The sequence below is a fragment of the Neofelis nebulosa genome, chromosome 3 (genome assembly GCF_028018385.1).
Source record: "Neofelis nebulosa isolate mNeoNeb1 chromosome 3, mNeoNeb1.pri, whole genome shotgun sequence".
NCBI lineage: Eukaryota > Metazoa > Chordata > Mammalia > Carnivora > Felidae > Neofelis > Neofelis nebulosa.
The window spans coordinates 206488993-206515863 of NC_080784.1; the positions used below are offsets into that span (position 1 = coordinate 206488993).

General features: G+C 53.8%; 2 protein-coding genes across 7 annotated transcripts in view; both read left to right on the forward strand.

The window, feature by feature from the left end:
- The first annotated feature begins 153 nt into the window (after window positions 1-153).
- Window positions 154-5487, forward strand: TMEM129 (transmembrane protein 129, E3 ubiquitin ligase). Of its 3 annotated transcripts, none has more exons than XR_009259819.1 (4): window positions 154-498; window positions 2479-2953; window positions 3568-3797; window positions 3920-4054. XR_009259819.1 is itself a non-coding variant. In XM_058723226.1 (4 exons), the coding sequence occupies exons 1-4, from the start codon at window positions 294-296 to the stop codon at window positions 4166-4168; spliced, it is 1089 nt and encodes a 362-aa protein (XP_058579209.1). In that variant the 5' UTR covers window positions 154-293; the 3' UTR covers window positions 4169-5487. The 3 variants fall into 3 exon arrangements, 2 of the variants coding, with proteins under 2 accessions (XP_058579209.1, XP_058579210.1); XM_058723226.1 differs by having other exon boundaries at window positions 3638-3797; window positions 3920-5487; XM_058723227.1 differs by lacking the exons at window positions 3568-3797; window positions 3920-4054 and adding an exon at window positions 3484-3517.
- A 966-nt stretch (window positions 5488-6453) lies between these two features.
- Window positions 6454-26871, forward strand: part of SLBP (stem-loop histone mRNA binding protein) — a 77108-nt gene continuing 56690 nt past the window's right edge. Inside the window, exons 1-8 of one of the 4 annotated variants that reach the window (XM_058723228.1) lie at window positions 6455-6623; window positions 6777-6893; window positions 10997-11101; window positions 13790-13849; window positions 14142-14279; window positions 14919-15068; window positions 16643-16724; window positions 19968-20923. In XM_058723228.1, coding sequence (XP_058579211.1) covers window positions 6565-6623; window positions 6777-6893; window positions 10997-11101; window positions 13790-13849; window positions 14142-14279; window positions 14919-15068; window positions 16643-16724; window positions 19968-20084 — 828 coding nt within the window. In that variant the 5' untranslated portion in view covers window positions 6455-6564 and the 3' untranslated portion in view covers window positions 20085-20923. Of the gene's footprint in view, window positions 6624-6776; window positions 6894-10996; window positions 11102-13789; window positions 13850-14141; window positions 14280-14918; window positions 15069-16642; window positions 16725-18125; window positions 18969-19967; window positions 20924-26871 lie in introns of those variants that run through there. The other 3 variants (XM_058723231.1, XM_058723229.1, XM_058723230.1) reach the window with 3 other exon arrangements.

The window sequence follows — 26871 nt, forward strand, 5'->3', positions numbered from 1 at the left end:
AGGGCGCTGCAACTCCACTTCCCAGAGTGCCCCGCGGTAGACCTGGTGGCGGGACTCCATTCCCCAGGGGGCCCCGCGTCGACGTGACGTCTTCTAGAGCGTCCCACGCCGATCTGTGGGTGGGGACCCATGGTCCAGAATGCCCCGCGGGCGGGGACACCATCTCCCAGAGCGCCCCGCGCCGGCCGGCGCCCACCTGCCGGCGCCCATCGGCTCGGAGCTGTCGGGTCTGTTTCCCGTCGGGTGCTGCGGGCCTCTCTCCCTGCCGGCTTCTTGGCGGCCGCGACAGCGCGATGGACAGCCCGGAGGTCACCTTCACGCTGGCCTACCTGGTGTTCGCCGTGTGCTTTGTGTTCACGCCCACTGAGTTCCACTCAGCCGGGCTCACGGTGCAGAACCTGCTGTCGGGCTGGCTGGGCAGCGAGGACGCCGCCTTTGTATCCTACCACTTGCGCCGCACGTCCGCCACGCTGCTGTGCCACTCGCTGCTGCCGCTCGGTGAGCAGGCCGGACCCTCCCCCAGAGAGTCCCCGGGGCGGGGCGCCGACCTGTGTCCCCCTTGGTGGACAGAAGTGGCCCCTCGGGCTCGCTTCTGCCGAGTTCCGGGATCCCAGAGGTGGCTGGGCCGCGGGATTACCTCCGTGTGGAGAAGAGTCGGGGGAGAGTGAGCGGATCCCCGGTCGCCCCGAGCTGGGGAGAAACGACTGACCCCGAGAGCCGAGGCTGTGGGCCGGCCGCCCCGTGCGCTCTGAGCCGGGCCTCTCGCGTCCGCTGCTCCCAGGAGTGGAGAGGAAGGTGCTGGAGGCAGCTGGTCGCTTGCAGGTGGCGGAAGTGTAGGCTTAGAATACTAGCGGGGGGCATAGTGATGCTTCGCCCAGCCAGGCAGGTCGTGAGCTATTACGTGAGGCGGTGAGATTCCAACGGAAGGTGGAAGTGAGAAGGAGGCAGAGATGGGTAACCCCATGGGGGTGTCACAGGTGCAAAGGGCTGGGGCAAGATGCTTACACGTTGCCCAGGGGTTGGGCTGGGCGGTGATCCAGGTGCTATCGGGCCTCTCGGAGGCTTGTTTGCCAACTGGTCGGACACCGGGAATTGGCTGGAAAGCCGGTTGCTGCCTGTGTGTGGGGGAGTTCTCTGGAGGATACAGAGCAGAAGCAGGTCTGGAAGGGCTGGTGGCTGGCTGGTAGGGGGCCCTGTCTATGGCTCTGTGGACTCAGGAGTTTCTAGCTGCCAGCAGGGCGCAGCAGCCTGGGCTAGGTGTGGAGAGCCACCTGGAAGGGGCTGGGCTGAGGCCAGGCATGAACAGGAGAGCTGCCTGCCTAATGGGGAAGGTGAGCAGAGGGGAGCCCATGGCAGGATGGAGACTGGGTCTTCGTGGTGAGCTGGTGGTCTCCATGACCAGCTTGGTCTCTCCACCTGCTGTCAGGGTAACTGTATGGCTTTCCCAGCCTGAGACCCCAGTACCCCTTAGTACCCCTTAGTGCCCCTCAGATGAGGAAAGTGCAGTTCAGAACTTGGGCTCCTGGGAGGGTCGTGGGTTGGATTTCTGCCCCAGGAACTAAGGACCCCCCCAGTTTTCTGGAGTCCCTTTATCTACACCTTTCCTATAACCTGTGAGGAGCTGAGCCGTCACCATGCTGCAAACGGACAGAAACCAGAACTTGGGGAGCTGAGTGACTCATGCAGGTGGAGGAGATGATGCAGCCTGGCCTTGTGGCCAGTCCTGGAGTCTGTCTTTTAGGAACTTGTTTTGAAAAGCTTTGAAACTTTATTGTGTATTACCTGCTGCTACCTAGTAAGTTACCTTAAATGTAGCAACCTGAGCAACAGCAAACAGGTTACCATTATTTCTGGAACCTTAAGCGTGCCCACACAGGCCTTCACTATTTACTTTGTTTTGACATGCACATTGGCCCGGATCTGGCCTGCAGGGGCCCTGGAGCGTCCCCACGACTTTGTGCTGTGCGCCATTATTCTTTGCTTACTGTTTGGCACAGGACATCTGTGCTCCGGGATGGGCCACGCTCTGATTTGCCTCCTCAGAAGGGGTGGGGTTGAGAGGCCAAGGTCCCACCCCTGGGAGGGCCAGTGTGCAGCTCTGCCTTGGGGGGGACACAAAATTCTCGTATTCGTTTTGGCATTTTTAGTTTTTCCTACTTCAGTAATTGTGTACTACTTATGTAAAACTGAAGATGTAAATTAAAAATGTTTTTTCCTCATTTATTTTCCCGTTGTCATGGGCAAGGGTTGAACTGGGCCAGCCGTGGAGGGAGGTAAGGCTTGCCTGCCCTGGGGTACCATGGCCTGGCTGTGGGAGCCGACAGGGCAGAGGGCCAGGCCCGGGGCTGGGGATGAGGGGAAGCACCCCTCCCCCCTGGAGATACAGGGACAGCACTGTGGCCCTTGGTGGGCACTATGAGGGGAGAACAATGGCTTGGCAGTCCCGATTTCTACTGAGACCCTCCCCATCCTTCGTAGGGTACTACGTGGGCATGTGCTTTGCAGCTTCAGAAAAGCAACTCTACTCCCCCAGCCAGGCCCCGGACACCTGGCGGCTCTTCCTCCTGCTGGCAGTGACCCTGCCCACCGTTGCCTGCACCCTGATCTACTACTGGTCCTGGGATCGGTGGGCCTGCCACCCACTGGCCCGCACCCTGGCCCTCTATGCCCTCCCGCAGTCAGGCTGGTGGGCCGTCGCCTCCTCCGTCAACACCGAGTTCCGGCGGATCGACAAGTTTGCCACAGGGGCACCTGGTGCTCGCGTGATTGTGACGGACACGTGGGTGATGAAGGTGACCACATACCGTGTGCACGTGGCTCAGCAGCAGGATGTGCACCTGACCGTGACAGAATCGCAGCAGCACGAGCTCTCACCAGACTCCAACCTGCCTGTGCAGCTCCTTACCATCCACGTGGCCAGCACCAGCCCTGCTGTGCAGGCCTTCGACATCCGGTAGGTGTGCCTGTGGCTAGGGCGAAAGAGGCTGGTGCAGCCAGAGGCGGCCGGTGCCCGGGTTCCAGTCTGGCGCCTCTCTGGGAGGCCATGACGGATAGAGCGGGCTCTTCTGGCCACCGCTCCAGCGGGACCCTCCCTCCAGGCGCCTCGCCCCCTCGCGCTCCCGGGTATTCTCTGCTGCTTTTTCCCTGTACTCTGAGCCGCCTTCCGCAGCTCTTTTCGGGGGAGCACACTGGGGACATTTGGGGGTGGTACAGGACCAAGGCTTGGTGGCTGCCTTGGCTCTGGGGCCCAAGCTGGGGTCTTCCCATCCCATTCAGGCTGCAGCCAGTCTGCTGTCCCTCTCCCGGGACCCACTTTGGGCCTGACCCCGTTGAAGGTCAGGTGTTCTGTGTTTCGGCTGCGACCCCCCCCCCCCCCCCCCCAGTCCCTCTTTGCCCTTGGCTGCATCCCTTTGGGGCAGGTGGGTGGTGCTGGTTTTGTGGGCTCTGGCTTCAGGGCTGTCTTTGCTGGCTGGTCTTCATCAGGCAGCTGGGCTGTGTCTGAGCCCCCTGGCGTTCTGGGAGGTCGTGGGTGCCGTCACCCTAGAGGCGCCTTGGCATCCCCATTAGGGATGAAGCCCCGCCCTGCAGAAGGGCCTTGGTCCGACGGCCCCAGCCCAGCAGTCCCCACCTTGTGCAGGCTGAACTCCACGGAGTATGGCGAGCTGTGTGAGAAACTCCGCGCACCCATCCGCAGTGCGGCCAACGTGGTCATCCGTCAGAGCCTGGGCGACCTGTTCCTGGAGACATTTGCTTCTCTGGTGGAGGTCAATCCGACCTACTCGGTTCCCAGCAGCCAGGTGAGGGCCGGGCGGGGTAGGTGGATTCCCACAGGCCAGGCTCCCTCGGGGGCGGGGGGGCGGGGGTGGCCCCACAAGGCCGCGCGGCCACACTGCTGGTGACCCTCTGGGCCCGCCCACAGGAGCTGGAGGCCTGCATTGGTTGCATGCAGACGCGTGCCAGCGTGAAGCTGGTGAAGACCTGCCAGGAGGCGGACGAGGGCGAGTGCCAGCAGTGTTACTGTCGCCCCATGTGGTGTCTCACCTGCATGGGCAAGTGGTTCGCCAGCCGCCAGGACCCGCAGCGCCCTGACACCTGGCTCGCTAGCCGCGTGCCCTGCCCCACCTGCCGTGCTCGCTTCTGCATCCTGGACGTGTGTGCCGTGCGCTGAGCTGGCCGGCTGGGTGAGGGAGTGGCCTTGGGGACCCCACAGCCACCGTGAGGAGCAGCCAGGCCTGCAGGCCCGTTTGTGTTGTCAGCCAAGGGTTCTTTTTCCGGCATGACGTAGGAGGAGGGGAGGTTTTCTGCTGCAGCTCTGGCAGTGACCGTGGGATGGGGCTTCTGTGCCTCTGCTTCCTTTGCTTTCTGTTTCACCAGGTAGGACAGGTGCTGGACACAGAATCCGGTGCGGTGTGGGGCCTGCTTCTGGAGCATTCTGAGGCCACCTGAGCTATCTTCTGGGAGACCGGGAGTCCGCCCCTGTGGCTCTACCCTGAACCACTTGCCTTAATTTTATGCAGCACACTTGCCTCTTAGTTACGTACCGGACCCAGGTTTATCTAAACTGGTTGCAGTCTGTCCTCCAGGCTCCCATCTCCAAGCTGGCTGCTGGCCTTGTGGTGTTGTGTCTCCTCCACACCCCACCAGGCTGCTCTGATGATCTGGGGGAGAGTCTGACGGTGCAGAGAGAGGCCTGGGGTGCAAGTCCAGGGCGGGAGCACTGTCTGGGGCTTCCTGGTGGCTGTTCCTGGATGGGGTGGCCCCTACCTGCTCCCTGCCTGGGGGAGATCCTGGGCTTCCTGTTAGAGGCTGGGTGAGGGGCTGGCTTCTCTCAACTCCCGCTCTTTAGTTGCATGCTTGTGGGGTTGCCTATCTCTTGGAGAGGCATGCACCTCCCTGCCTACTGCTGCCCCCATGAGTCCAGGGAAAGGCTAAGCTTCAGACTCCTGGTTAGAGGGGGCACTGAGCTGAAGACACACACAGCGACGTCCTACGTCCAGGCAACAAGCTTGTTGGGACACAGCACAGGGCCGGCCAGTAGGGTCCTCCTGTGTCAGAAAGGGATGTGTGCCTCTTCCCAATTTCTGGTGGCACAGTTGAGAGGGCAGTCCCGGGCCCAGCTCTGACAGATGTGGTTGCCGGAGGGGGTCCTCGCTTGGAGCCCTCACATTCGTAGTCCTAAGCCCCCTAAGCCTGGCTGTTTTAAGCAGGGGTGATGGACCCAGCCGTTGGACTTGCCCAAGGCCACACCGGAACCCCAGGGATTTGGCAGTGGAGGTGGCTCAGTTTTGTGGACCCCCAGGGTACTCTGCAAATGAAGGCCGGCCATCAGAGGGGAGGACAAGCCTAGCCTCAGCCCAGTTTCCGGTGCTGCCAAAGGAGGGCTAGGTCAGGTTATTTTTATTACAAAAGAAAGTTACTTAGTTTTATAAAGATAAACGTATTGTAGCTAAGCGATACGGTATTTAATAAAATGATAGTCTGAAAACATACCGACTTAAATGGAATATTTTGTTTTTCTTGATGTTCGAACTGGTAACGGGGAGAAGCCAGCTGAGGAGCAGCACTGTGCCCACTTCAACGTACCCATTTTTGCTTAAAATGAGAAGGGAGGCAGGCGCTGTAGGAACCTTACCCTCCGTTTTTCCCGTTGCAGGCCAGGGTCTCAAGAAGTCCGTTTCCAGGGCTCCCAAGGGGGTGGGCCCAGCAGTTCTGGGCCTGCGGTTCTGGGGAGGGGGTTGTGGCCAGGGCCCTTGGGGTCAGCATGCAGGCACTCTAGATGTAGGGGCCCCCGTGGGAACACTGTGGTGGCCCAAGGGCGTGGGTCCTGGGTGAGGCCTCCAAGCGCAGGGGTCGGGGGTCATGGAGGGCCCGTGGAGCACGGACGGGGGGGAGGGGGAGGGTCGGAGAGCCGGAGGCGGCGCTGAAAGCGGCGGAAGTAAACTGCGCAGCGGGGAGGACTGACGGAGGCCAGCGGCGCCGGGCCGGTGCGGCGGCCGTGGGCCGAGACCGCAGCGTCAGCGCAGCCTCCCTTTCCGGGTTCCCGTTTCCCGCCAGCGCAGAGACCGCCCCCCGCGGGGCCGACCAATCAGAGACCCGCCGCCTGCCCGCACCCCCTCCCCCCAGGAGCGCCCGCGTCGCGCGCGCGCCCCAATCTCCCGCCAAGACCCCCCTCCCCCGCCCGCGGAGGCGCGGCCGCCCCAATGCTAGGAGGGGGGCGACTTTTCTTCGGGCCTCTCCTCGTCCACTCGGACGGCGTCGGTCCGCCGCCTCCCCGAAGGCAACGTCGGGGCTGCGGGCCGGCGGCGCCCCGCCCAGGGTCGGGCAGCCCGCGGAGCGGGTTCTGCCGTCTGGACTCCCCCGCCCGCCCGGGCCCGATGGTCTCGCCCGACGCGGCGCGCGCGGGAGCTCGGAGGGGCGGGGCCGCCGGCGCATAAAGGCGGTTGGGGGCGGGGCGCGCGCGCAGAGCTTGTCAGCGCCGGCGCGGGAACGGTCGCGGCAGCCGCCCCCCGACCCCCCGCCCGAGGACGCAGCCCGGCGCCACAGCACCCCGCCGCTGCGCTCGATATGGCCTGCCGGCCGCGAAGCCCCTCCGGCTGCGGGAGCCGCCGCGACGGCGACGCCAGGTGAGGCGGGCCGCGCGTCCCGGGGCGTTCCGGGCGGGCCGGGCCGGGGCGGGGGTCGGCGGGCGGGCGGGCGGGCGGCGGGGGGGCTCGAGGCCGCTCCCACCCTCCCCCCCCCCCCCCCCCCCCCCCACCGACGCGGCCTCTCGTCCGCAGCCCGCCGCCCCCCGCGAGGTGGAGCCTCGGACGGAAGCGCAGAGCCGACGGGAGGCGCAGGAAGCCCGAGGACGCCGAGGGCCCCGCGAAGCCGCCGGGCGACTGCAGACCCGACAGGTGGGCCCGGGCCCCAGCGGGCTGCTTGAGGCTCCTGGGGTCCCCGTCCTGATGGGTTAAGGCGCCTGGGGGGACTCTGTCCTGACTGCCTAAGGTGCCTGGGGTCCCCCCGTCCCGACTGGTTAAGGCTCCTGGGTTCCCCGTCCTGGCTGCTTATGGCCCCTCGGGGTTACCGCCCTGATCCGCTCGTGGTGTCTGTGCCTCGCATTAGCTGATTATTTAAGGGGCTTGTGGTTTTGGACTCTGATCAATTAGGGTGCCCGGGGGGGTCACAACTCTTTGAGTGGTCGCGCTGCCAAGTCCTACGACACTTGGGTAGCCACGGCGAGTGAGGGTCACTGCACCTGGCTAGTCACGTCACCTCTGGCGTAGCGCCTGACTAGTTCCAGTGAAGGCAGCTGTTTCCCCAAACGTTTGGTTAAGGTGCCCGTATTTTCATTATCTGAGTGTGAAGCACCCTGTGTCACGTGACTGAGGTAGGTGACGTTCCCACAGGACCTCTGGTGATAAGTGTCAACAAAAACGGGTCTCAGCCTCAGCCGGCGAGCCTTCCTGTGTTTCAGGGACACTGGGAAGCTTTTAGCACGTTTCAGTGCAGCTGGTTAGGTGGGGTCTCAGAAGACTCAGCTTAGCGAAGTTGGGCGTCGCACCGCACAGTGAAAACGGCGTAGGTGCCAGGCCGCAGACCGAGATTTGAGTTCCAGATCCTTCTTGCTTTTTAAGTTTTATTTATTTAGAAAGTTTTTTTTTCTTTTAGTGTTTGTTTATTTTTGAGACAGAGACAGAGCATGAATGGGGGAGGGGCAGAGAGAGAGGGAGACACAGAATCCGAAGCAGGCTCCAGGCTCTGAGCTGTCAGCACAGAACCCGAGGCGGGGCTAGAACTCACGGACCGTGAGATCATGACCTGAGCTAAAGTCGGCCGCTCAACCGACTGAGCCACCCAGGCGCCCCAAGTTTTATTTATTTTTCAGAGAGAGAGAGTGCGTGCATGTGAGTGCAAGTGGGGGAGGGGCAGAGACAGGGGAGGGGGACAGAGGATCTCTGCGCTGACAGCAGAGAGCTCAGCTCGGGGCTTGAACTCAAGACCTGCGAGATCATGACCTGAACCAGAGTCTGCACCTCTAGATTCCTCCTCCTCCTCTTTTTCTCGGGCACGTTTTTTATTCTCTGGAACATCAAATTCCTCCCTTCCTTCCTAGACCCTTCTTTTCATTCTGATGACTCCAGGTATTTTCTCTCTGAATGAGCCTTTGCTACAGTGTTCACGTGAGTTGTTTCTAGAGCGCGTTGTGTGCTGGGGAGGTTAGGACACCTCGGAAACCACGCTTTCATTTTCCTTGTGCTTGTACTCTGATGCGGGTGGCTCAGCTGGTCAGGGTATTTCAGAGGGACGGGGTGTGGGTGGAGACAGGGCAGGGACGAGGGCTAGGGTGCTCTCGAGAGGCCACAGGGAAGGAAGGCCTTTGTTGGGTTACCTCTGTGTGGTGACGGGACAAACCGGCCCACAAGGATCCGTGTGCCAAGGCCCCCCGCCCCGCCCCCGGATGGGGATGCGTTTGGCCTGTTTGAAGCCTGAATGGAGGGGGACAAGGTGGGCGGGCTGTTAGGTTGAGGTGGAAGGGGATGGTGAAAAATAAAGATGGGGAGAAATATGTGGTTGACATTCTACTTTTTAAAATCTAATTTTATTAAAAAAATTTTTTTTGATGTTCGTTTTTGAGAGAGAGAGAGAGAGACCATGTAAGCAGGGGAGGAGCAGAGAGAGAGGGAGGGAGACATGGAATCCAAAGCAGGCTCCAGGCTCGGAGCTGTCAGCACAGAGCCCGACGTGGGGCTCGAACTCACAGACTGTGAGATCATGACCTGAGCTGATGTCGGACACTTAACCGACTGAGCCACCCGGGCGCCCCTCACGTTTGACTTTTTAAGGCAGGATTCCTGATGTTTGCTGGTGGGTTGGGTGCAGAGAGGGGTCTAGGATGACTCCAGCGTTAGCTGTGAACACCTTTGTTTCTTGTGGATCCATGTGCTGAGGTGAGGAGGTTGTGGGTAGAGCAGAGCTGACATGGGGGGGGGAGTCCATAGTCAGGCCGAAGCTTCTCCCGTGAGCAAGAGAAAGTGTCGGGAAGGTATTGAGACCTGAGGGTGTGGATGGGGAGGCCACGCGCGTTTTGCATAAGTGTGAGTTCTATGCCTTTTAGAGACTTAGGACTAGAAGAGATACTTGGGAAGTGGTCTTGAGTGTGGGAGAGGCCCTGGATAGGGCCGGAGTGGATGTGAACAGAAGCGGTCAGACATCATTGAGGTCAGGGTCTGAGTCCTCCAGTGGTCTCCCATTTAGCTGAGGACGAAATGTTAAATCCTTACGTTGCCTTAAAAGTCTTTGGTGTCCCTGTGGGTTCCCCTGTAGCTCATTAGCCACGTGGGCCTCCTTATTCATCTAACGTGGCAGAAATGCCCTTGTGTCTGCCGTTGGCAGTGCTTTTCTCTCCAGTCCGCCATGGTGAGGAGTGGGGAGTGCATACAGGTGCCTGCAGTAGATCTGTCGCGGGATGTGAGAAGTTCCTGTGGAGGGAGGTTAGCTTATTGTGTAAAATAGGCTTTGTTTTCTGTTCCAGCACCTTCCCGAAAAACGTTTTTGTTCTGAGATAGGATAGGTTGGTGACTATGACGTACTTAATCTGAAAAATAGGCTTGGGGTGCCTGGGTGGCCGAGTCGGTTAAGCATCCGACTTCGGCTCAGGTCATGGTCTTGCCATTCGTGGGTTCGAGCCCCGCGTCGGGCTCTATGCTGACAGCTGGGAGCCTGGAGCCTGCTTTGGAGTCTATGTCTCCTTCTCTCTCTGCGCCTCCCCCACTTGTGTTCTGTCTCTCTATCTCAAAAATAAATAAACGTCAAAAAAAATAAAAATAAAAAGAGGCTTCAGTTCTGCAAGAGGCATTATCTTTTCTACAAAAATATGTGATGTAGCAAAAGGTCATTTGTAAGCACCCTTTAAAAGTTCAGGAAACTGCCGTGGTGGAGACCTGAACCCCTTGATAGACTAGTGAGAAGTCCATGTCCAGCTCTGGACAATCCCCCCATTTGATTCTTCTCTGTGTCTGGGATACGGTTACTGAGTCACATTAACTTTTGGTTCATTAATTTGACTTCAGACACTGCCACCCATTTTTAGATTCTGGAAATTTTCTTTTAGAAATCTAATTTTAGTTTTTCTAGGTGAGGAAACCGTAAGAGAATAAACGATAATTGCGCAAAGAGATTATTCATTTGTTACCGCAGTTGCGCTTCCAAAGCACGCCGTTTGGTTTGCAGCTCAGGTACTGAAGGCTGCTTAGAGCTGCAGCTGCAGTTCGTGTCCAGCTTGGCTTCGCCCGTGGTGGCCAGTAGAAAAAAATCAGTTTATGTCTAATCTACAGATAATGGACATACCAGCAGTTCTGACTGCCAGATTTCAAATTCCCTAATTTGACCAAAGATTTAACTTGGCCGAAGGTTTCCTTGATCTCCAGATAGAACTGAACCCCTAGTTTATGCTTAACCCAACTCTAGGGGGGGCACTGTTATCAGTGCGTTAAGTTCTTGTAGCGGGGACTCAGTTGTAAATTCTTACCCTCTTGTTTTAATTATGTGGTATATTCCGAATCATTACGCGCATCTGAAACTAACTAGTATGCGCTGTTTATTAAGTACCTTTCACGTGCTGGGCACTTTGCTTAGTATGAAGTATTACCTAAGGGTTTTTTAAAATGCTGAAAAGTAGCTTCTCATTTTACAAATAAAGGAAATTGTATTAGGTGCCGTTCTCAGGGCTGAACATGCCTTGTTGACTTTGCCTTCCCCCCAGTAGACTTTTTCCTCCTGATTTAGCCAACACTGGCACATGGTAGGTGCCCAGAAGTTCGATAAATGAAGCCCAGAGAGGCTTTCAGTAAATTGCCTAAACTCCGTGATCTAGTAAGGTATGGAGCAGAGATTGGCCCAGAGCCCTTTCCCTTGGCACCCTCCAAACAGCATGTGAACATTTCCTGACGTACTGTTTGACAGGAGACGGAAAGTGTGTGCCATGGTTCACATGTACGTTTTTATCTTATTGCAGTTTTACCACTCCCGAGGGCCCCAAACCCCGTTCTAGATGTTCAGACTGGGCAAGTGCAGTCGAAGAGGATGAGATGAGAACCAGAGTTAACAAGGAAATTGCAAGGTATACGTTGCAGACCGTTTGGAATGTTATTTATTGTGCTTTCAATTATGTGTTAAATCTGAGATGTGTCTTAGAATGATGATTTTTAAGAGTTTGGTCCCCATTCCACGATGTTAGCAGTACCTGGGAACTTCTTAGGAATGCACATTCTCAGGCCCCACCCCAGGCCTGCTGAATGGCAAACTCTGGGTGGGGTCCGGCCATGTCTTGAAGAAGCCCTCCAGATGAGGCTGCTCGCCAAAGTTTGAGGACCCCTGCCTTAGCGGCTATCCTTCCACCGTGATGTGCCCTGACCCACCACGTTGTGCTCTGCCACCCCAGCAAAGTGTGTTGTCTGACACCTGGCTCAGATACCCGCTTGGAAGTGGGAGAGCGCAGTGAGGGGTCCCCAACTGGGGGCCTCTAAACCCCTTGCAGTTGTACCCAAAATTCTTGTGTGTGTCCCAAGTTCTCACAAAGGCCAAGCCACTTCCTGTACTCATATGCACTCTTAAACACCGTTTATTTCCTTGATTACAAATTCTGTCCCCCCCCCCCCCCCATATATGCCATCCACCCCAGCTGAATGAATTTTGAGTTAAAATACTGTGGCTCATAATTAGCTGGAGAATGTTAAACTGAGTCCATTGGTTCTTAATTCTTATGAAAATGTGTCCTCTCTGCAGAGAAGCAGGGCCACATTGCCTGTTGCACGTCTGCAACAGAGAGGGAAACACAGAATCTGCAGCTTGATGGTATTTCTAGCTGCCTCCTTAAGAAAGGCACAGGCAGTGTGGGAGCTGGTTATGACCACACGTGTTGTGTGTGTGTTGGGGGGGCAATATACCTCTTGGAAAGGTGAGCCGGAAGTTAACAGGTATGGCTCCAGTGTTTTGTTTCAGAAAAAAAAAAAAAAAAAAAAGATTTAATGTTTATTTATTTTAGACAGAGAGACAGAGATAGAGCATGAGTGGGGGAGGGGCAGAGAGAGAGGCAGACACAGAATCCGAAGCAGGCTCCAGGCTCCGAGCTGTCAGCCCAGAGCCTGACTTGGGACTCGAACCCATGAACTGAGCCAAAGTCGGACGCTTAATGGATTGAGCCATCCAGGTGCCCTTCCAGTGTTTTGAATTAGTTGTTTTATTGACGTAGATCTCGATTTTCCCAACTGTAGAGCTGGGATGTTTGATTTGGTCTGTGTAGTTTCTGTGCGATGCTCCTGAGGTTTATAACAGCTGTCATGGCCTCACCTGTGTGTCCTGACCCCCCTTCTCCCCTTGCCAGGGACTGTCCGCGGCTCTTGTGCTATGTGTGGAGATCCTGGTCTGTCTGGACACTCCTTTGGTGGCTCCTTCTCCTCAGTTGTCTCACAGGCCTGCCTCTGAAAGTTGTTCTGCTTTGCAGAACAGGCCTGCTCAGTTTTGGGCCACTCTGTTCCTGGATCACACCTTTCCTGATGGAAGGCTGCTGCTTTAGTAAGGCCTGGGTGGTCTGAGTTGCCGATGGTGGTGGCCCGCTGTACGTTTTACCAGAATTTAACTCACTGTGCTCTCAAGAGGGTAACACATACCACACACCAGCTCTCTGAAAATTGGAAAGTGAGTTTTAGTCCTTCCTGAGCCAGTCTTTTTCAACTAGAGTCACAGAGAGTGAAGCCCTGGGGAAAGTGATCCGAGGGCCTCCTCTCTGTGTTGTCACAGGCTGGCATAGAATTGATGTTTCCTGGGTTCACAGGAAGTCAACTCATTCATTACTGCCAGTGCCCAAACTGCTGGATGCCTCAGCAAACTTGGGGGTGGGGATTTTGGAAGGAGATGCAGTGATGACATACTTCAGACAAATGAGCTTCTGGTTTGAGGTGGTTCGTGGTTTCAGTGGTAGATTGTGTACAGTCCTTGGGCCGACATACCTGGGCAGAGCTGGGGTTTGGTAGTTGTTGTGATGATAGAAGTCAAATGCCTGGTGAAGTTTGCAGGGGACACAACGGGGGTGGTGGTGCCATTCTCCTTCCAGGTATAGGAGGAGGTTCGCGGGACTCAGGCACACGCGTCTTGTTAGTAACTAACTAGTTGTGGTATTAGAAGTTAACTTTTTATTTCAACTTTTGTTTATTTTCTTTGAAACTGGGCTTTTACGACTTAACCTGAAACCGTTAGGGACTTTATTTGGTTCAGAGAACCTCTGCCTTATTATATGTGGTGGTGCCCAAGGGCATTGAGGCAGCTGCTCATAGAGCCTGGTTGCCCTAAGCACTTGGTGCGATCTTGGTGTATAACTTATCTTCTTATGAGAGAAGATGACTGAGGCAGATTGAAAATAAGCCACCCAGGGGCTCCTGGGGGGCTCAGTCGGTTGAGCGTCCGACTTCAGCTCAGGTCACCATCTCGCGGTCCGTGAGTTCGAGCCCCGTGTCGGGCTCGTCGGGCTCTGTGCTGACAGCTTGGAGCCTGGAACCTGCTTCGGATTCTGTGTCTCCCCCTTTCTCTGCCCCTCCCCCATTCATGCTCTGTCTCTGTCTCAAAAATAAATAAAACTTCAAAAAAAAAAAAAAAAAAAGCCACCCAACTGTGCTGTTACCTGTACTCATTAATCCAGACTACACTGCTCAGGAAGAAGACCTTATTCTTGGGGGCTGTTTCAGTTCTAAAAGCATTGTATTCAGTTAATTCAGTTATGCCTTAAAATCAGTGATGTTTATTTTGCTTTCAGATATAAAAGAAAACTCCTCATAAATGACTTTGGGAGAGAGAGAAAGTCCTCGTCGGGAAGGTAAATGCCACGTAAAGGTTTCTTTTTTAATTTGATGGGCCTGCAGTCTGTTAGTAGAAACAACTGTGCATGAGGTGCTGGTTGTCTCAGTGGCATGTACTGGGTTAGTCCTTTCCTCACTGCGTTGGAAGCTGTACCGATTGTGTAGTAAATTCCCACACACACAAAGATTTCTAGACTGTTTAAGATTAACATGGTTTGGAATCCAGAGGACAGATGTTCTTTCATGGTTGTGTTTTGCCGTTTTCTTACGTAGTGATCTTAAGGTGTGTTCTGTTCCTTTCCTCTTCAGTTCTGATTCGAAGGAGTCGGGGTCCGCAGCACCAGCTGACTTAGAGACAGATGAAAGCGTGCTCATGAGAAGGCAGAAACAGATCAACTACGGAAAGAATACCATCGCCTATGACCGCTATATTAAAGAAGTCCCAAGGTAGTCCTGTCTCACTGGCACATCCTGATGGGGCACGGGGCTTTGCAGCCTGGATGGTTACTTCAGGGGTGAATCTGAGTCTGGGCGTAGCTCACGTCTGCTGAGGACCATTGAACAACTGAGGCACTTACATGAGTGAAGAGGCACGGATGGGATCCCCAGGGACTTGAAGATAAGAAAATACACTGTATAGTTCAGGGTGTTGGCAGACATTTCAGGTCTTACTTCACGTCAGACTTCTAGTGGTCTTATAAACGTAAAGCTATTAACATGCACGATGGGGGAGAAAGTAAAGTTCGGGTTGCAGGTTGTGGAGATGTTACTGGGGGAAAACATGAGCGTTGCCTCGTTTTGTCCAAGCAGCACGCCCTTCCTACCCTGCTCCCTCACACGCAGGTTGCAAAGCTTAGAGCGTCGATTTCTCAGTGGGACTAGGCTTCAGATGTACTTTTTTGGAGCACACGTCGCAGAAGAACAGTAGAATCGAAGGGGCGGTGCTGTTGTATACGTTAGTTTTGCTCATTTTATAGAGTCTCCGTTGATCTGTATTTTTTTGGTAACTCTGAACTCATAGTTGGGCTAATGTTGAAGCTGATGTGGGCAGAGTGTGTGTCGGAATAACCGCCCTGTTTCCTGCAGACACCTTCGCCAACCTGGCATCCATCCCAAGACCCCCAACAAGTTCAAGAAGTATAGTCGGCGATCGTGGGACCAGCAGATCAAACTCTGGAAGGTGGCGCTGCATTTTTGGGATCCTCCACCTGAAGAAGGATGTGATCTGCAAGAAATGTGTGTCTTTATTGCACTCTTGGCCTCTGTTTCTGCGACGTGTGCGGTGACCGATACCGCTTGATCGCCTGTGTGGCACGCTGGCCTCGTACTAAGTGCCCCTGGAAGTTTTCTGAGAGCAGAGTAGCCCGCTGCCCCGGCCTCGTGTCTGTTTTCCCCATGCACACGTGTGTGCCGTTGCGTGGCTGCACAGGTGGTGGAGGGAAGAGTACGCTTCCTGGATTTACCTTTTGTAGCTAGAGAAAGTAGAGCTTGGTAATAAACCTAGTAACATGTGGGCTGTGGTCTAACGTTTAAACTCGATGTTCTGAAAGGTATTTGAGTAGCTTATGTGGAACCATGAAAATAAAAGGTCTCTTTTAGCCCAGGAAACCTTTTATCTTTTTCCTGTTGATTTCCTTTCTTTCTTTCTTTCTTTCTTTCTTTCTTTCTTTCTTTCTTTCTTTCTTTCTTTCTTTCTTTCTTTTTAAATAGTCTGCGTGTCGTTTTTTTTTTTTTAAATGTTTATTTCTGAGACAGAGAGACAGAGCACGAGTGGGGAAGGGGCAGAGAGAGAGACACACACAGAATCCGAAGCAGGCTCCAGGCTCTGAGCTGGCAGTACAGAGCCCGATGTGGGGCTCGAACTCAAAAACCGTCACCTGAGCCGAAGTCTGTCGCTCAACCGACTGAGCCCTGCCCCTGGTGCCCTGTCCCTGTGGATTTTTAAACTGGAGCCTAGTTGGAGAGGCCTGAGGCCTGGGGTTTTGCCCTAGGGTTGTGTCTAGGGTTAGGGTTGGCTGTTGGACAGGGAGCTGGAGAGAGTGGTCTTGTGCCCTCTTGGAGCACCTCTTCTCAGCTCCCTCCTGACCTGAGCCTGTCCCTTCCTCAGAAACAGATTCGTTCATTTAGCAAACACTAGAGTTTTTGCTTTGTGCTGGGGAAATTAATAAACTCATGTCTGAAATGATTTTTTAAGGTTTTGTTTATTTAAGTGCTCTCTGGACTCCATGTGGGGCTCAAACTCAGAAGTCTTCTGCTGCTCCGGCTGAGCCAGCCAGGAGTCCCCGAGATAATTTCTAACATGGCTTACAGAGTTAGTCTCACGGATGTCATCCTGTCATACAATTTTTCCCACTGTGTCGCTGTTGTTCTGTGCTCTTTATGAGTGCAAAATTGGAAACATTAGTGATGGTCTGCTGTATGGTTTGTTCTGGTGTGCACCCGCCCCCACTGCCTCCCCACATTGGGCGTATTATTGCTGCTTCTGCCTGGTAGGATGCCCTTGGGGGTGTAAACAGTTGCACCGTAGTTGAGAGCAGGCAGGTTGTGTGCTCTGAGCCAGGTGGATGTCTCCGCTTGCAGTAACTAGCCAGCTCTCCCTGTGCTGGTTGACTGGGCAGCACTGGGGCAGGGAGGGTTCATTGAAAACTGTCTCGATGCTTTCAGGAGCAGAGGAGACACGAGTGACCATTGTCAGAGGGCAGCATGGTGTTGATTGTGCTTGTGTTTAGTGAGCAGCCTTGGAGCACCTTCCTGCATCATGTGTCTCCTGGCTTTGGTGACTGACTTACCTGTTTGATTTCACTTCGCAGACATCCTGTGGACCTCGGGGAAATGGAGACTGAATCCGCAGAAAGCAGCTCTGAATCCCAGACAAGCTCTCAGGATAACTTTGTAAGTACCTTTTCTTGGTTTCCAGTTAATTGTTGACAATGTGTGCCACTTTGTAAACTGACATTGAGGCCAGAGTTTGATTTTGCTGCTTATGAGTAAGGGGCTCCTTATCCCTTTCTCCTGTTGTCATCAGAGTATCAGATTGAGTGGAGTCCCTCTGTATTGGCCTTAATCTAGGTTTTTGGTTTGATCCACCTAGTTAGTTAGTCCTGCCATTTTCATTTTACTTATTCTTATTCAATTAATTAATTAATTTGAAGTTTATTATTGCTTCTCGGCCTTTTGGCTAAGATCAAGTGTAAAGTTTATTTTGAGAGAGAGCACACGCGTGTGTGGAGAAGCGGCAGAGAGAGAGGGAGACAGAATCCCAAGCAGGCTCCGTGCTGTCATCACAGAGCCCGACACAGGGCTCGATCCCAGGAACTGTGAGATCATGACTTAAACCAAAGCCAAGAGTTGGGTGTTCAACCAACAGAGCCACTCAGGTGCCCCCACCGTTTTCAGTTTAAAAGTAAAAAGCCTTGGCCACCCGGGTGGCTTCGTTCTCGGTTAAGTGGTTAAGCATCCGGCTCTTGATTTCGGTTCGGGTCATGATCTCACAGTTCCTGGGATCGAGTGCCGCCTTGGGCTCTGTGCTGACAGTGCTGTGCCCGCTTGGGATTCTCTCTGTCTATTTCTCTCTCAAAATGAAAATAAGCTTTAAGAAGAAAAATGTAAGGCTTTTTTCCCTTTGGTTCCAGTGCTTACGTAGGTCTCGTCACAGGCATTAATTTTAAGCTGTATACAGTTTGTGCTGGTGATTTGTTAGTACAAGAACCGTTTGCTAATTGTTATAAAATAAAGGTGTGTTTTGGGCCTGGGGTTTCCCCCATATTTGCCAATTTTTAAAAACGATGTGTTTTTGGAGAAAAAAAACTACAGAGATTAAAAGCAATATATAAAATTATCTCAGCTGTCAGTTGGGTAGTATCGATTGGGTAGCTGTTGGTTGGGTACATGTTCTTCCAGACTTTTCTGCGTGTGTACAAGCAGATATACACACGAGCAGTTATGCTTTACGTGAGGTCATCCTGTGTGAGGTCGTCCTGCACTGTGTTTGAACAGTTCAGAAGCCTATAAAATAAACGTGCATAGTTGCCTTTTTTCCCTTCATCTGTGTCACCTCCTTGGTAAGCCCAGCATAGGTCCATCCCGTCTTGTGGACCCTCTGTTGACCCCCTCTTTGTGACCGTGAGGTGAGCAATAAGGCAAATGTCAAACGATAGAAGACTAGCAAAGTTATGTTTCTGTCATAAGGTTTTTGAAGACTAATGATGCGGGAAATTGTTGAGGTAGGTAAAAACAGGTTTCTTAATGGTAGAATGATCCCAGTTTTATGGATATTTATTCACACGTATGCAGGACTAAAAAGGAACCCATGAAAATGTCAGCTGGTGGTATCCTTAGTTTGGATGAAGAGGAACCCTTGTCCCAGCTCAAGAAACAGATTCTGAACATGCCACCTGCCAAATCAGAAGTTAGAGGGAGATGGCTCAGGCCCAGGGGACAAGGGGAGGGGGGGCCAGACCACAAAGATCAGAGGCAGGGGTCCTCCTGGTGGGAGGTCCTGGGGGGTCGAGGAGGAGGTGGTTCAGAGATGGCTGGGTTTGCTAAAGGAAGAGAAGCCTGGCTGAGTACCTTATTTCATGCTGTGAACACCCAGAACTGTGTGTATCCCTTACCCGCTCCGCCAAGTCTGGACACAGCCACGGTGTCACTGTGCTCAGGAAATGCCATGTTGACAGAACACTGTCTCATCAGCATCCACAGTTGGGTTTTCTGGTTGCCCTGATGATGTCCTTATTGTAAGTTGTTTGTTTTGTTTTTTTTTAAATCCACAGTTGAATCAAGGGCAACTTGTCTGAATTGCCATTTCTTACATGTTCTTTAACTTAGAATAGTCTTCCTGCCTTTTCCCCCATGACCTTGGCTTTTTGGGGAGATTCAGGCTAGTTTTTATAATGCGGAATTCCTCATTGGGGAGTTCTGTTTCTTTAAGAACTAGATTCAGATCGAACCCTTTAGGCAAGAATATGACCATGGTGGGGGGTGTACCCAGGCTCCCCCCCAAAATAACTTTTTTTGTTTTAACTTTCATTTATAACTTTGGTTTAAGTTGGATGAAACATTGGACTTCAGTGGGTTTAAATGCCCTAAACTGTAAACTCTAAGGTTTGATTGTATGACCTTGCAATTAAACTTTTTTTTTTTTTTTTCAACATTTTTTATTTATTTTTTTTGGGACAGAGAGAGACAGAGCATGAACGGGGGAGGGGCAGAGAGAGAGGGAGACACAGAATCGGAAACAGGCTCCAGGCTCCGAGCCATCAGCCCAGAGCCCGACGCGGGGCTCGAACTCACGGACCGCGAGATCGTGACCTGGCTGAAGTCGGACGCTTAACCGACTGCGCCACCCAGGCGCCCCGCAATTAAACTTTTTTAACGAAAAAAGCAACGCCTGTTTATTGAAGCAGTTCAGAAATGTATTACACACCATTACCAAATCCTGCCTTGAGAGCCACTGTTTGCGTTTTGTCTAGCTTTTCAGCATCTGTTCTGTGCTTGTAAAAGATGCACGTGGGTGTTCATATCTGGACTTTTTGTTTTACACAGTGCCTCGCGTATGGTACGTAACGGTCCCTTTGGCAGCGCAGTTATTAGAGTGAGCAAAGGCAAAGAGCTTGACATGCGTTTTCTCTCACTTGATTCCCAAATGTGGGTGTAGGAAGTGGCCCCCGTGTTGGGGGTGAGGTGGGCTGGAGAAGGAGCAGCCAGGACAGATCCTCTTTGGCCGGTGAGCACGTGCCCTGCGGTTTGGTGCGATTCTGCGTCACAAGGCACGGTGCGTGGGTGATGGTAGGCTGAGTCCACTCTGCGGCCCCCTAGGGGTCAAAGGGCCGGGGCTCGGACGCCTTAAAGGTGTCAGCTTTTAGTCAGCCTCTGGTGGGGGTTGCTTAGCGGGTAGGGATTTGACAAATCCACCTCCAAGAAAGTGTGATGTTGCCCGTGAATTTGAAGTAGGTGATGGTTTGAATTCTCTCTCCCAAGCATCCTAGCGCGGATGGACTTTCGGCCTCCGGGGCCGTGGGCTCAGGAGGAGGCAGGCACCCCCTGCCTTGGGGCGCACAGCTTTGGGTTTGGGGCCAGCGGCAGCGAGTCCCACGTGTCTTGGGGGCTAGCCGTGACCGTGCTCCTGTTTTCTAGGATGTGTACTCTGGCACACCCACTAAAGTCAGGCACGTGGACTGCGGAGTGGAGGACGAATTTGACTTGGAAGCTTGTTTAACGGAGCCCTTGAAAGATTTCTCAGCCATGAGCTAACTGGCGCCACCTAGAGGCCACTGGGAGCGAGAGTTGCCTCTGCCCGGCAGGTTGGGGACCGGCCAAGCATGTGTCCTGCATTTGTAACCGGATGGCTTCTGTTCATAGTTCATTATCACATTAGCTCATGGTGAACTGTTATTCTTGCCTTATTTTCTTAAGAAGCGTTAATTTTATGTATAGCGAGTGTATTTTGCATGTTTTAAATTGTAAATGGAACTAAATCCAAGGAAAATTGAACTTGAAAACTTAATTGCTTAATCTCTGCCATTCTCCAAGTTAACCTGACAAACATACTTTTAACTGGTTCTCCACCAGTAAGTTAGACACCCGGTCTCCACTTGTCAGGTGGCTGGTTTGGGTTTAACCACACGCTCACAGGACCAGTCTCATGGCGGCTCACTTTTCCGGTAGCTGACTGAGTGTTCTCATAATTGGATAACTTGAATATCGTTATGGAAACTTAAATTTTGGGTCTTTTGTCAGTATGTCAAGGTGTGTTTTTTTGCCTCATCCACAGCACTGAATAGTCAAAGTTAGTAAATTGAGCCGTTAAGTTAATGGATTTTATGTAAGTTATACAGTCTTAATTTGGTACTTGTAAATAGCACTAGGGAGGCCTTCCACCCGTAACACTCCAAGAGTAAGGCTGCCAGCAGAGGGGCTTAGAATGGATGTTTTTTTACAATCAGTTAATTCACCATGTAAAGTTGCTGTAAATGATAATGTGTACAGATTTTCTGTTCAAATACTCAATTGTAAACTTCTTGTTAAGACTGTTATGTTTCTATTGCTTTTGTATGGAACGATATTGCAAAAATAAAAAGAAAAGAACCTTCTTTAGCTGATTTATTGCCAGCTAGGTGCCTGCTGAGGTAATTCCCGCGTTTGGAGGATCTAAGTATCCCCTTGTCACGTGACGCTGGGGGACGGCACATGGGGGTGAAGGAAGCCTGACCCAGGATCAGGAAACTACCCGGTGAGGAGGGGACCTCATGGGTTTGGAGCTCTTGGGGCATCTCTGTCAGGCTGGAACCATCCAGACCTGACGCGGCGGAGCCCGGCCGCGTTTGGCGTGTGACCGGTGGATGTGCAGAGAAGCTGGGGGACGGACCCAGGTTGGACGCTTACAGGGCATCTGGGGTGTCGCGGCCTTTCCCTCTTTCCGAGACAGACCCAGGCTGCACGTTCTACCCTGGAGCGGAGCGGGCCATGGACCTGGGTTTCGAGGGGTGCCCCCCCACCGCACGTACTTGGTACTCGTACACTTGAAACCCTGGAAACTCTGTCTGCGGACCTTGCTGTTCGGCCACGGCCACGTGCCCTAAGGATGGCCCCTCAGAAGTGATGCTGAACTTGCCTCAGGCCAAGGGGGGGTTTTGGCAACTTTGTTCACGGTTTTTCAAAAGGGCAGGAGGCCCTCTTCGTGCCCTTTGTTGAGCCCGTGCCGTGTGTCAGTTCTGGTAGACACTGGAGATGTGCAGGAGACGGGGTGCTCCAGAGTCTGCGCTCACGCTCCCATGGGGACAGAAGATAGCAAATACGGAGTCGGGTTAAGGGGTGAGTGGAGACGGGCAGGGGGCAGGGGGATGCCCGGGAGGCGGGAGGTTGCCATTTTTTTCAGGCTGGGTGAGAGATGCCCGACAAGGTGGCGTGTGAACAGATGTGCTCTCCGGGAAGAACGTCCACCCCAGGAGGCAGCAGACGCAAAGGCCCTGAGGTAGGAGTTTGGTGTATAGACTGTTAGCAAAATCCTCACGTGTGGGACAGAGTTTGTAGCTGGTCAGGAGCTGGCGGGACTTGGGGGAGGAAAGTTCTGGGGGCCGCCTCGGGCTGTGGGGAGACCCAGTGGGGTGGGTGGGAAGATGTGAGAATGTTAGGAACCGGAGCTGAGTGGGTCCTGGCCATGTGGCGGCAGTTCAGCGTGGAGGTGGAAGATGACGGACCGGCTGGTCCGGACAGGATTTCGAGGCGGTGCCGAGGGCACCTCTGCGTCCTGCCACCGAGGCTGGAAGGCAGGGGTGGAGCGGGAAGCCGGTGACGGGGCTTGCGTGCACGGGAGCGGCACCCCTTGGCCGCCTCACCCTCCGCCTTCCCGGTGGCACGCGGGGCTGACGTTCAGAAGTGGCTTTCGAGCAGACGTCAGCGCGGGGCGGCCGGGAAGGTCGGGTCTGTGACGAAGCCGTGGGCGTGCGGCGTGAGACCGCCGAACGGTAGGACCGAGGCGCTCCGGAGCTGTCCCTCTGCAGACCCCCGAGACCCAGGGGGCTTGTTTTGAGGAGACCTGTGCTTGTGGCTCTTGTGTGAGGAATCGTACCCCAAGAGGTTTCCCCGGAGACCCGGAAAGCTTTTGGGAGAATTGGGTTGTTAGAAAGCCGTGAGTTTGGACTGAGAGGCACGGGCAGCAGGAAATGAAAAGGGGCCTTTGGATCCTCCCGATTCACCTGGCAGGAAGCGGGCGGAGGAAGGCTCACGGCTGCAAAGAACACACGCTGCCTTCTGTGGAAAAGCGAGAATTCACAGGGTGGACCCGGCAGCCCAGAGGCAGAGCCGGGAAGCGTGGAGACCCCCTGACGGAGCGGGAGCCGCATGGCTGGTGGCGCCTGTGTCTCCACCCGCTCCGGACGGGTCCAGCCCGGCCCGCTGCTGTGCGGCGTGCGTGGTGGGGGCTGGGGACGGACGGCAGATCCGACGTCTCTCTAGCTCGGAGGCCTTCAGACTGAGAGCCCCTCTCGGGGAGGAGATTCGGGCCTTTGGGCTGGCGTGGGAGGAGGCGACTTGGAGGCCTTGAGGGGACTGTCTCTAACCTGTGGCCAGAGGGTGGACGGAAGTGGCCTTAAACGAGGGCGAGGAGGCCGGTTGGCTGGAGCTGGGGTGTTGCACACGTAGACTTGGGCTTTACTCTTGAGTGAGGGGGGCAGCAGGGGACGTGCCCTCTGATTTAGGTTCTAGAAGAATCATTTTGACTGCTAGCTTTTGCTTTGCATTTGAATTCTTGGAGTGCCCTTAAGCGGCAGGGAAGTCACCTTTCAGGCTTTAGTTCTTGCCTTTTAATGCTGTTAACATAATCTAGTATTTTCTGTACGAGGTTACAAATAACCACTGGCTAGAATTGAGTCGTCTTTATTCTTGACTCTTGTACATCGAACCTAGAAGTGTCAGAACTAAATTAAGTTTGTCTGCCATGATTAATTCCAGGCTGATGGCTATCTCGTTCCCATTGGTGACTCATTTCCCTATCTCCCCACGCAGAGATGGGGTCCGCTTATCAGGGCTGTCATCCTCTGTCCCCAACTTACTTTTTTCCTGCATTGTGAACCATTCTTGTTTCTTGCTGGTCTATCTGGATCCTTTCCCTTTGGTAGGAAGACCTCGCCGGAGCCCCTCGGGTGAGTCCGCAGTCTGCCTGAACCAAAAGCCTGCGCTTCTGGCTTTCTGGACCCATGCGGGTGGATCCTCTGGTCAATGGAGTGGTTACAGGGTCTTTTTATTCCAGGTTAGCAAATCTGAAAAGTCTGCTAGGCAAAGACCTGTCACAGTACTTGGCAAACTGAAAATGCCTTGGCAAGTTAATAGTTGAGCTGCCCTCTTTGAACCTGGATTGGCTGGGTGGGAGGAAGTGCGCCTTTTTAAAAAAGTTGTTTTAATGTTTATGTTTGAGAGAGTATGGGTGGGGGAGGGTCAGAGAGAGGGAGACACAGACTCTGAAGAGGGCTCCAGGCTCTGAGCTGTCGGCACAGATCCCGACACGGGGCTCGAACCCATGAACCGCTAGATTGTGACCCGAGTTGAGAGCAAGAGTTGGGTGCTTCACCGACTGGAGCCACCCACGCGCCCCACCTTTTTGATCCTAAAGCCTGCAGATTTTATTCAAGGGTGGTTTTTGTACGTGTGCCTGCATGCGTGTGTATGTGGTTTCGTGCTGCGTTGTGGCCGTCTTGTTTGCTTTCTAATGTGTAGGCCTCGCTTGGACCTCCGCCACCTCATAAAACTCCCATTTCAAAGACGCGTATGAAATTTTCCGGGAAAATAATCCCCTCAGTGTAGTACAGGGAGCCAGCTCCCCAGATAGCGGCACTAAGGGCTTTGGTGGCTGGAGCTGCAACAGAGGCACTGACGGTGTACGTGTCCTCAGCTCTCTGCCTGGCCTGGCCCGCTGGGGGCCGTTCGGTGTGTGCAGTGGGGGCGGGGCGCACACCTGCCACCCAGTCCCAGCTCTGGCTTTTCCAGCTGTGGGGCGGGGCCTTCATGCCCCCATCTATAGACCTGGGGTAACAGCGCCTACCTCGTAGGATGTCTCTAAGGATTAGAGGAGCCAGCGGGTGCCGCATGTTTAAGAACCTGCTGTGGTTGCTGAGGGACCCGTTCAGCGCATGCCCATAGCCCCGCACGTTGGCTCATTCCTTCACTACCAGTCAGAGCGAGGATGGTCATCAGGCAGGCACTCAGGAAGAGGGATGTCGATTACAGAGACGTGCTAGCCCTTTCTTGGAGGCCGAGAGGTGGTTGGATGTGCCCAGGGAGGGGTCCTGGAGCTACTCCCTCAAGAATGCCAGGCCAGGGGCGCCTGGGTGGCTCAGTCGGTTAAGCGTCCGACTTCGGCTCAGGTCACGATCTCGTGGTCCGCGAGTTCGAGCCCCGCGTCGGGCTCTGGGCTGATGGCTCGGAGCCTGGAGCCTGCTTCCGATTCTGTGTCTCCCTCTCTCTCTCTGCCCCTCCCCCGTTCATGCTCTGTCTCTCTCTGTCTCAAAAATAAATAAACGTTAAAAAAAAAAGTGCCAGGCCACGTGAGCAGCAAGTGGCATTTCGCCCGGTGGCCCTGAATGTGATTTTGAGAGTGGTTTTCAGTGTGATGGCCATCAGTGCACTTGCCGTGCTCCGTAGGGAAAAGGCAGAATTTGAGTTTCCTGAGGAACTTCCTCCCCCTCCTTGGGCAGAATTGCCAGGGCGGGGGCCTGCCGTCGACGCAGGCAGGCCCATTGCTGCACAACGGATTTCCCCGGAACTTGGTGGATGACAAGAACAGTATCTCAGTTTCTGTGGCTTAGTTGATCCTCTCATCCGGTCTCTTGCAGGACTGCAGTCAAGATGTTGGCTCGGGCTGGGGTCTCTTCTGAAGGCTTGACCGGGGAGGGATCTGTTCCAGCCTCACTCTCGTGGCCGTTGGTCAGAGATTGCCCTCTGTTCCTCGGCATGCGGGCTTCTCCACATGGCAGCTTGCTTAGAGCAGGGCGAGCGAGCAGATAGAAGCCCAGATGGGAGTCACAGGCTTGTATCGCCTTCTTTTGGAAGTGACAGCCTGTCACTTAGTTTGATTAAGAAGCAAGTCACTGGCCATCGGGCACTCTGGGAGAGGGGATCGCACGAGAGTGGGTCGTTGGAGCCGTTTTAGAAGTCTGCGCATCTCAGGGGGGCTTGCCGGGCAGGTGGACAGCCACGAGCCACAACCTAGATCTCACATTTGTACAAAGGTTCACTTAAAATGAGCCACAGACCTCAGTGTAAAGTATATAACTTGTAGGAGGTCATTGGGACCTGGGGCTGGGCAGAGTTCTTAAGTCTTGACCCCAAAAGCGTGATCCATGAAAGGAAACATTCTTCAGATATACCTCATCAAAACTAAAAGCTTTTGCTCTGTGAAAAACCCGGCTGCAGGATGGAAAGAAAGACTGGCCACACATCTGCCCAGGGACTTGCGTATGGAGTATATAAACAGTCCACGCAAAAGTGAAAGAAGTCTAATTAGAAAGTGGGCGAGGGGCACCAGGGTGGCTCAGTCGGTTAAGCGTCCGACTTCAGCTCAGGTCATGAGCTTGCGGTCCGTGGGTTTGAGCCCCGCGTCGGGCTCTGTGCTGACAGCTCAGAGCCTGGAGCTGCTTCGGATTCTGTGTCTCCCTCTCTCTCTGCCCCTCCCCTGCTCGCACTCTCTCTTTCTCTCCCCTTCTCTCTCTCAAAAGTAAAGGTGGGCTAAAGGGTGTAGAGGGAGGTCTCCCCGAAGGGGCGCACGGGGGAGAGTGTGCTGTGTTCCTGCCGTTTTTCCCAGAAGTGAGAACACACATCACACAAAAACCTGGACATAAGCGTTCACATCCCCAAACTGGAGATGACCCAGATGCCCTTCAGCGGTGAATGGGCAAACCCGGGAGTGCCACCCGGGTGTGCGTGGGTCCCCACAGGGACCGACTGTCCGTGCCGGTGTCCCCGTTGTGAGAGAGTGCTGTAATTTTGCAAGATGCTATCCTAGGGGGACATGACCGTTCACGAAGACCTTCCTGAAACACAGGATTTGAAAGCATGCCACGTTCCTGAATATATTCGTCTAGAATGGCCAACCACAAGACATATGCTTGTAAAATTACTGGACTAGAAAGAAAGAAAGAAAGAAAGAAAGAAAGAAAGAAAGAAAGAAAGAAAAGAAAAGGAAGAAAGAAAGAAAGAAAGAAAAAAGGAAGAAAGAAAGGAAGGAAGGAAGGAAGGAAGGAAGGAAGGAAGAAAAGAAAGAAAGAAAGAAAGAAAGAAAGAAAGAAAGAAAGAAAGAAAGAAAGAAAGAAAGAAAGAAAGAAAGAAAAAAGAAAGAAAGAAAGAGAAAGAAAGAAAGGAAGGAAGGAAGGAAGAAACAAAGAAAGAAAGAAAGAAAGAAAACACCTTTGGATGTCTTGGAAAAAAAGCACATTACTTACAAGGGAAAGCATTAGATGATCAGACTTCTTGACAAACATGCTTTATGCCAGGAGAAAATGGAGTAGTAGCATGTTTAAGAGATTTGAAGAAAGAAATGTGTCCCAAG

Bases quoted from the DNA above. Each gene is read 5' to 3' on its own strand.
- TMEM129 (XM_058723226.1), top strand. From the start codon at position 294: ATGGACAGCCCGGAGGTCACCTTCACGCTGGCCTACCTGGTGTTCGCC. The intron at 499-2,478 runs GTGAGCAGGCCG...CATCCTTCGTAG, and splicing joins CCACTCGCTGCTGCCGCTCG to GGTACTACGTGGGCATGTGC. The intron at 2,954-3,637 runs GTAGGTGTGCCT...CACCTTGTGCAG, and splicing joins GTGCAGGCCTTCGACATCCG to GCTGAACTCCACGGAGTATG.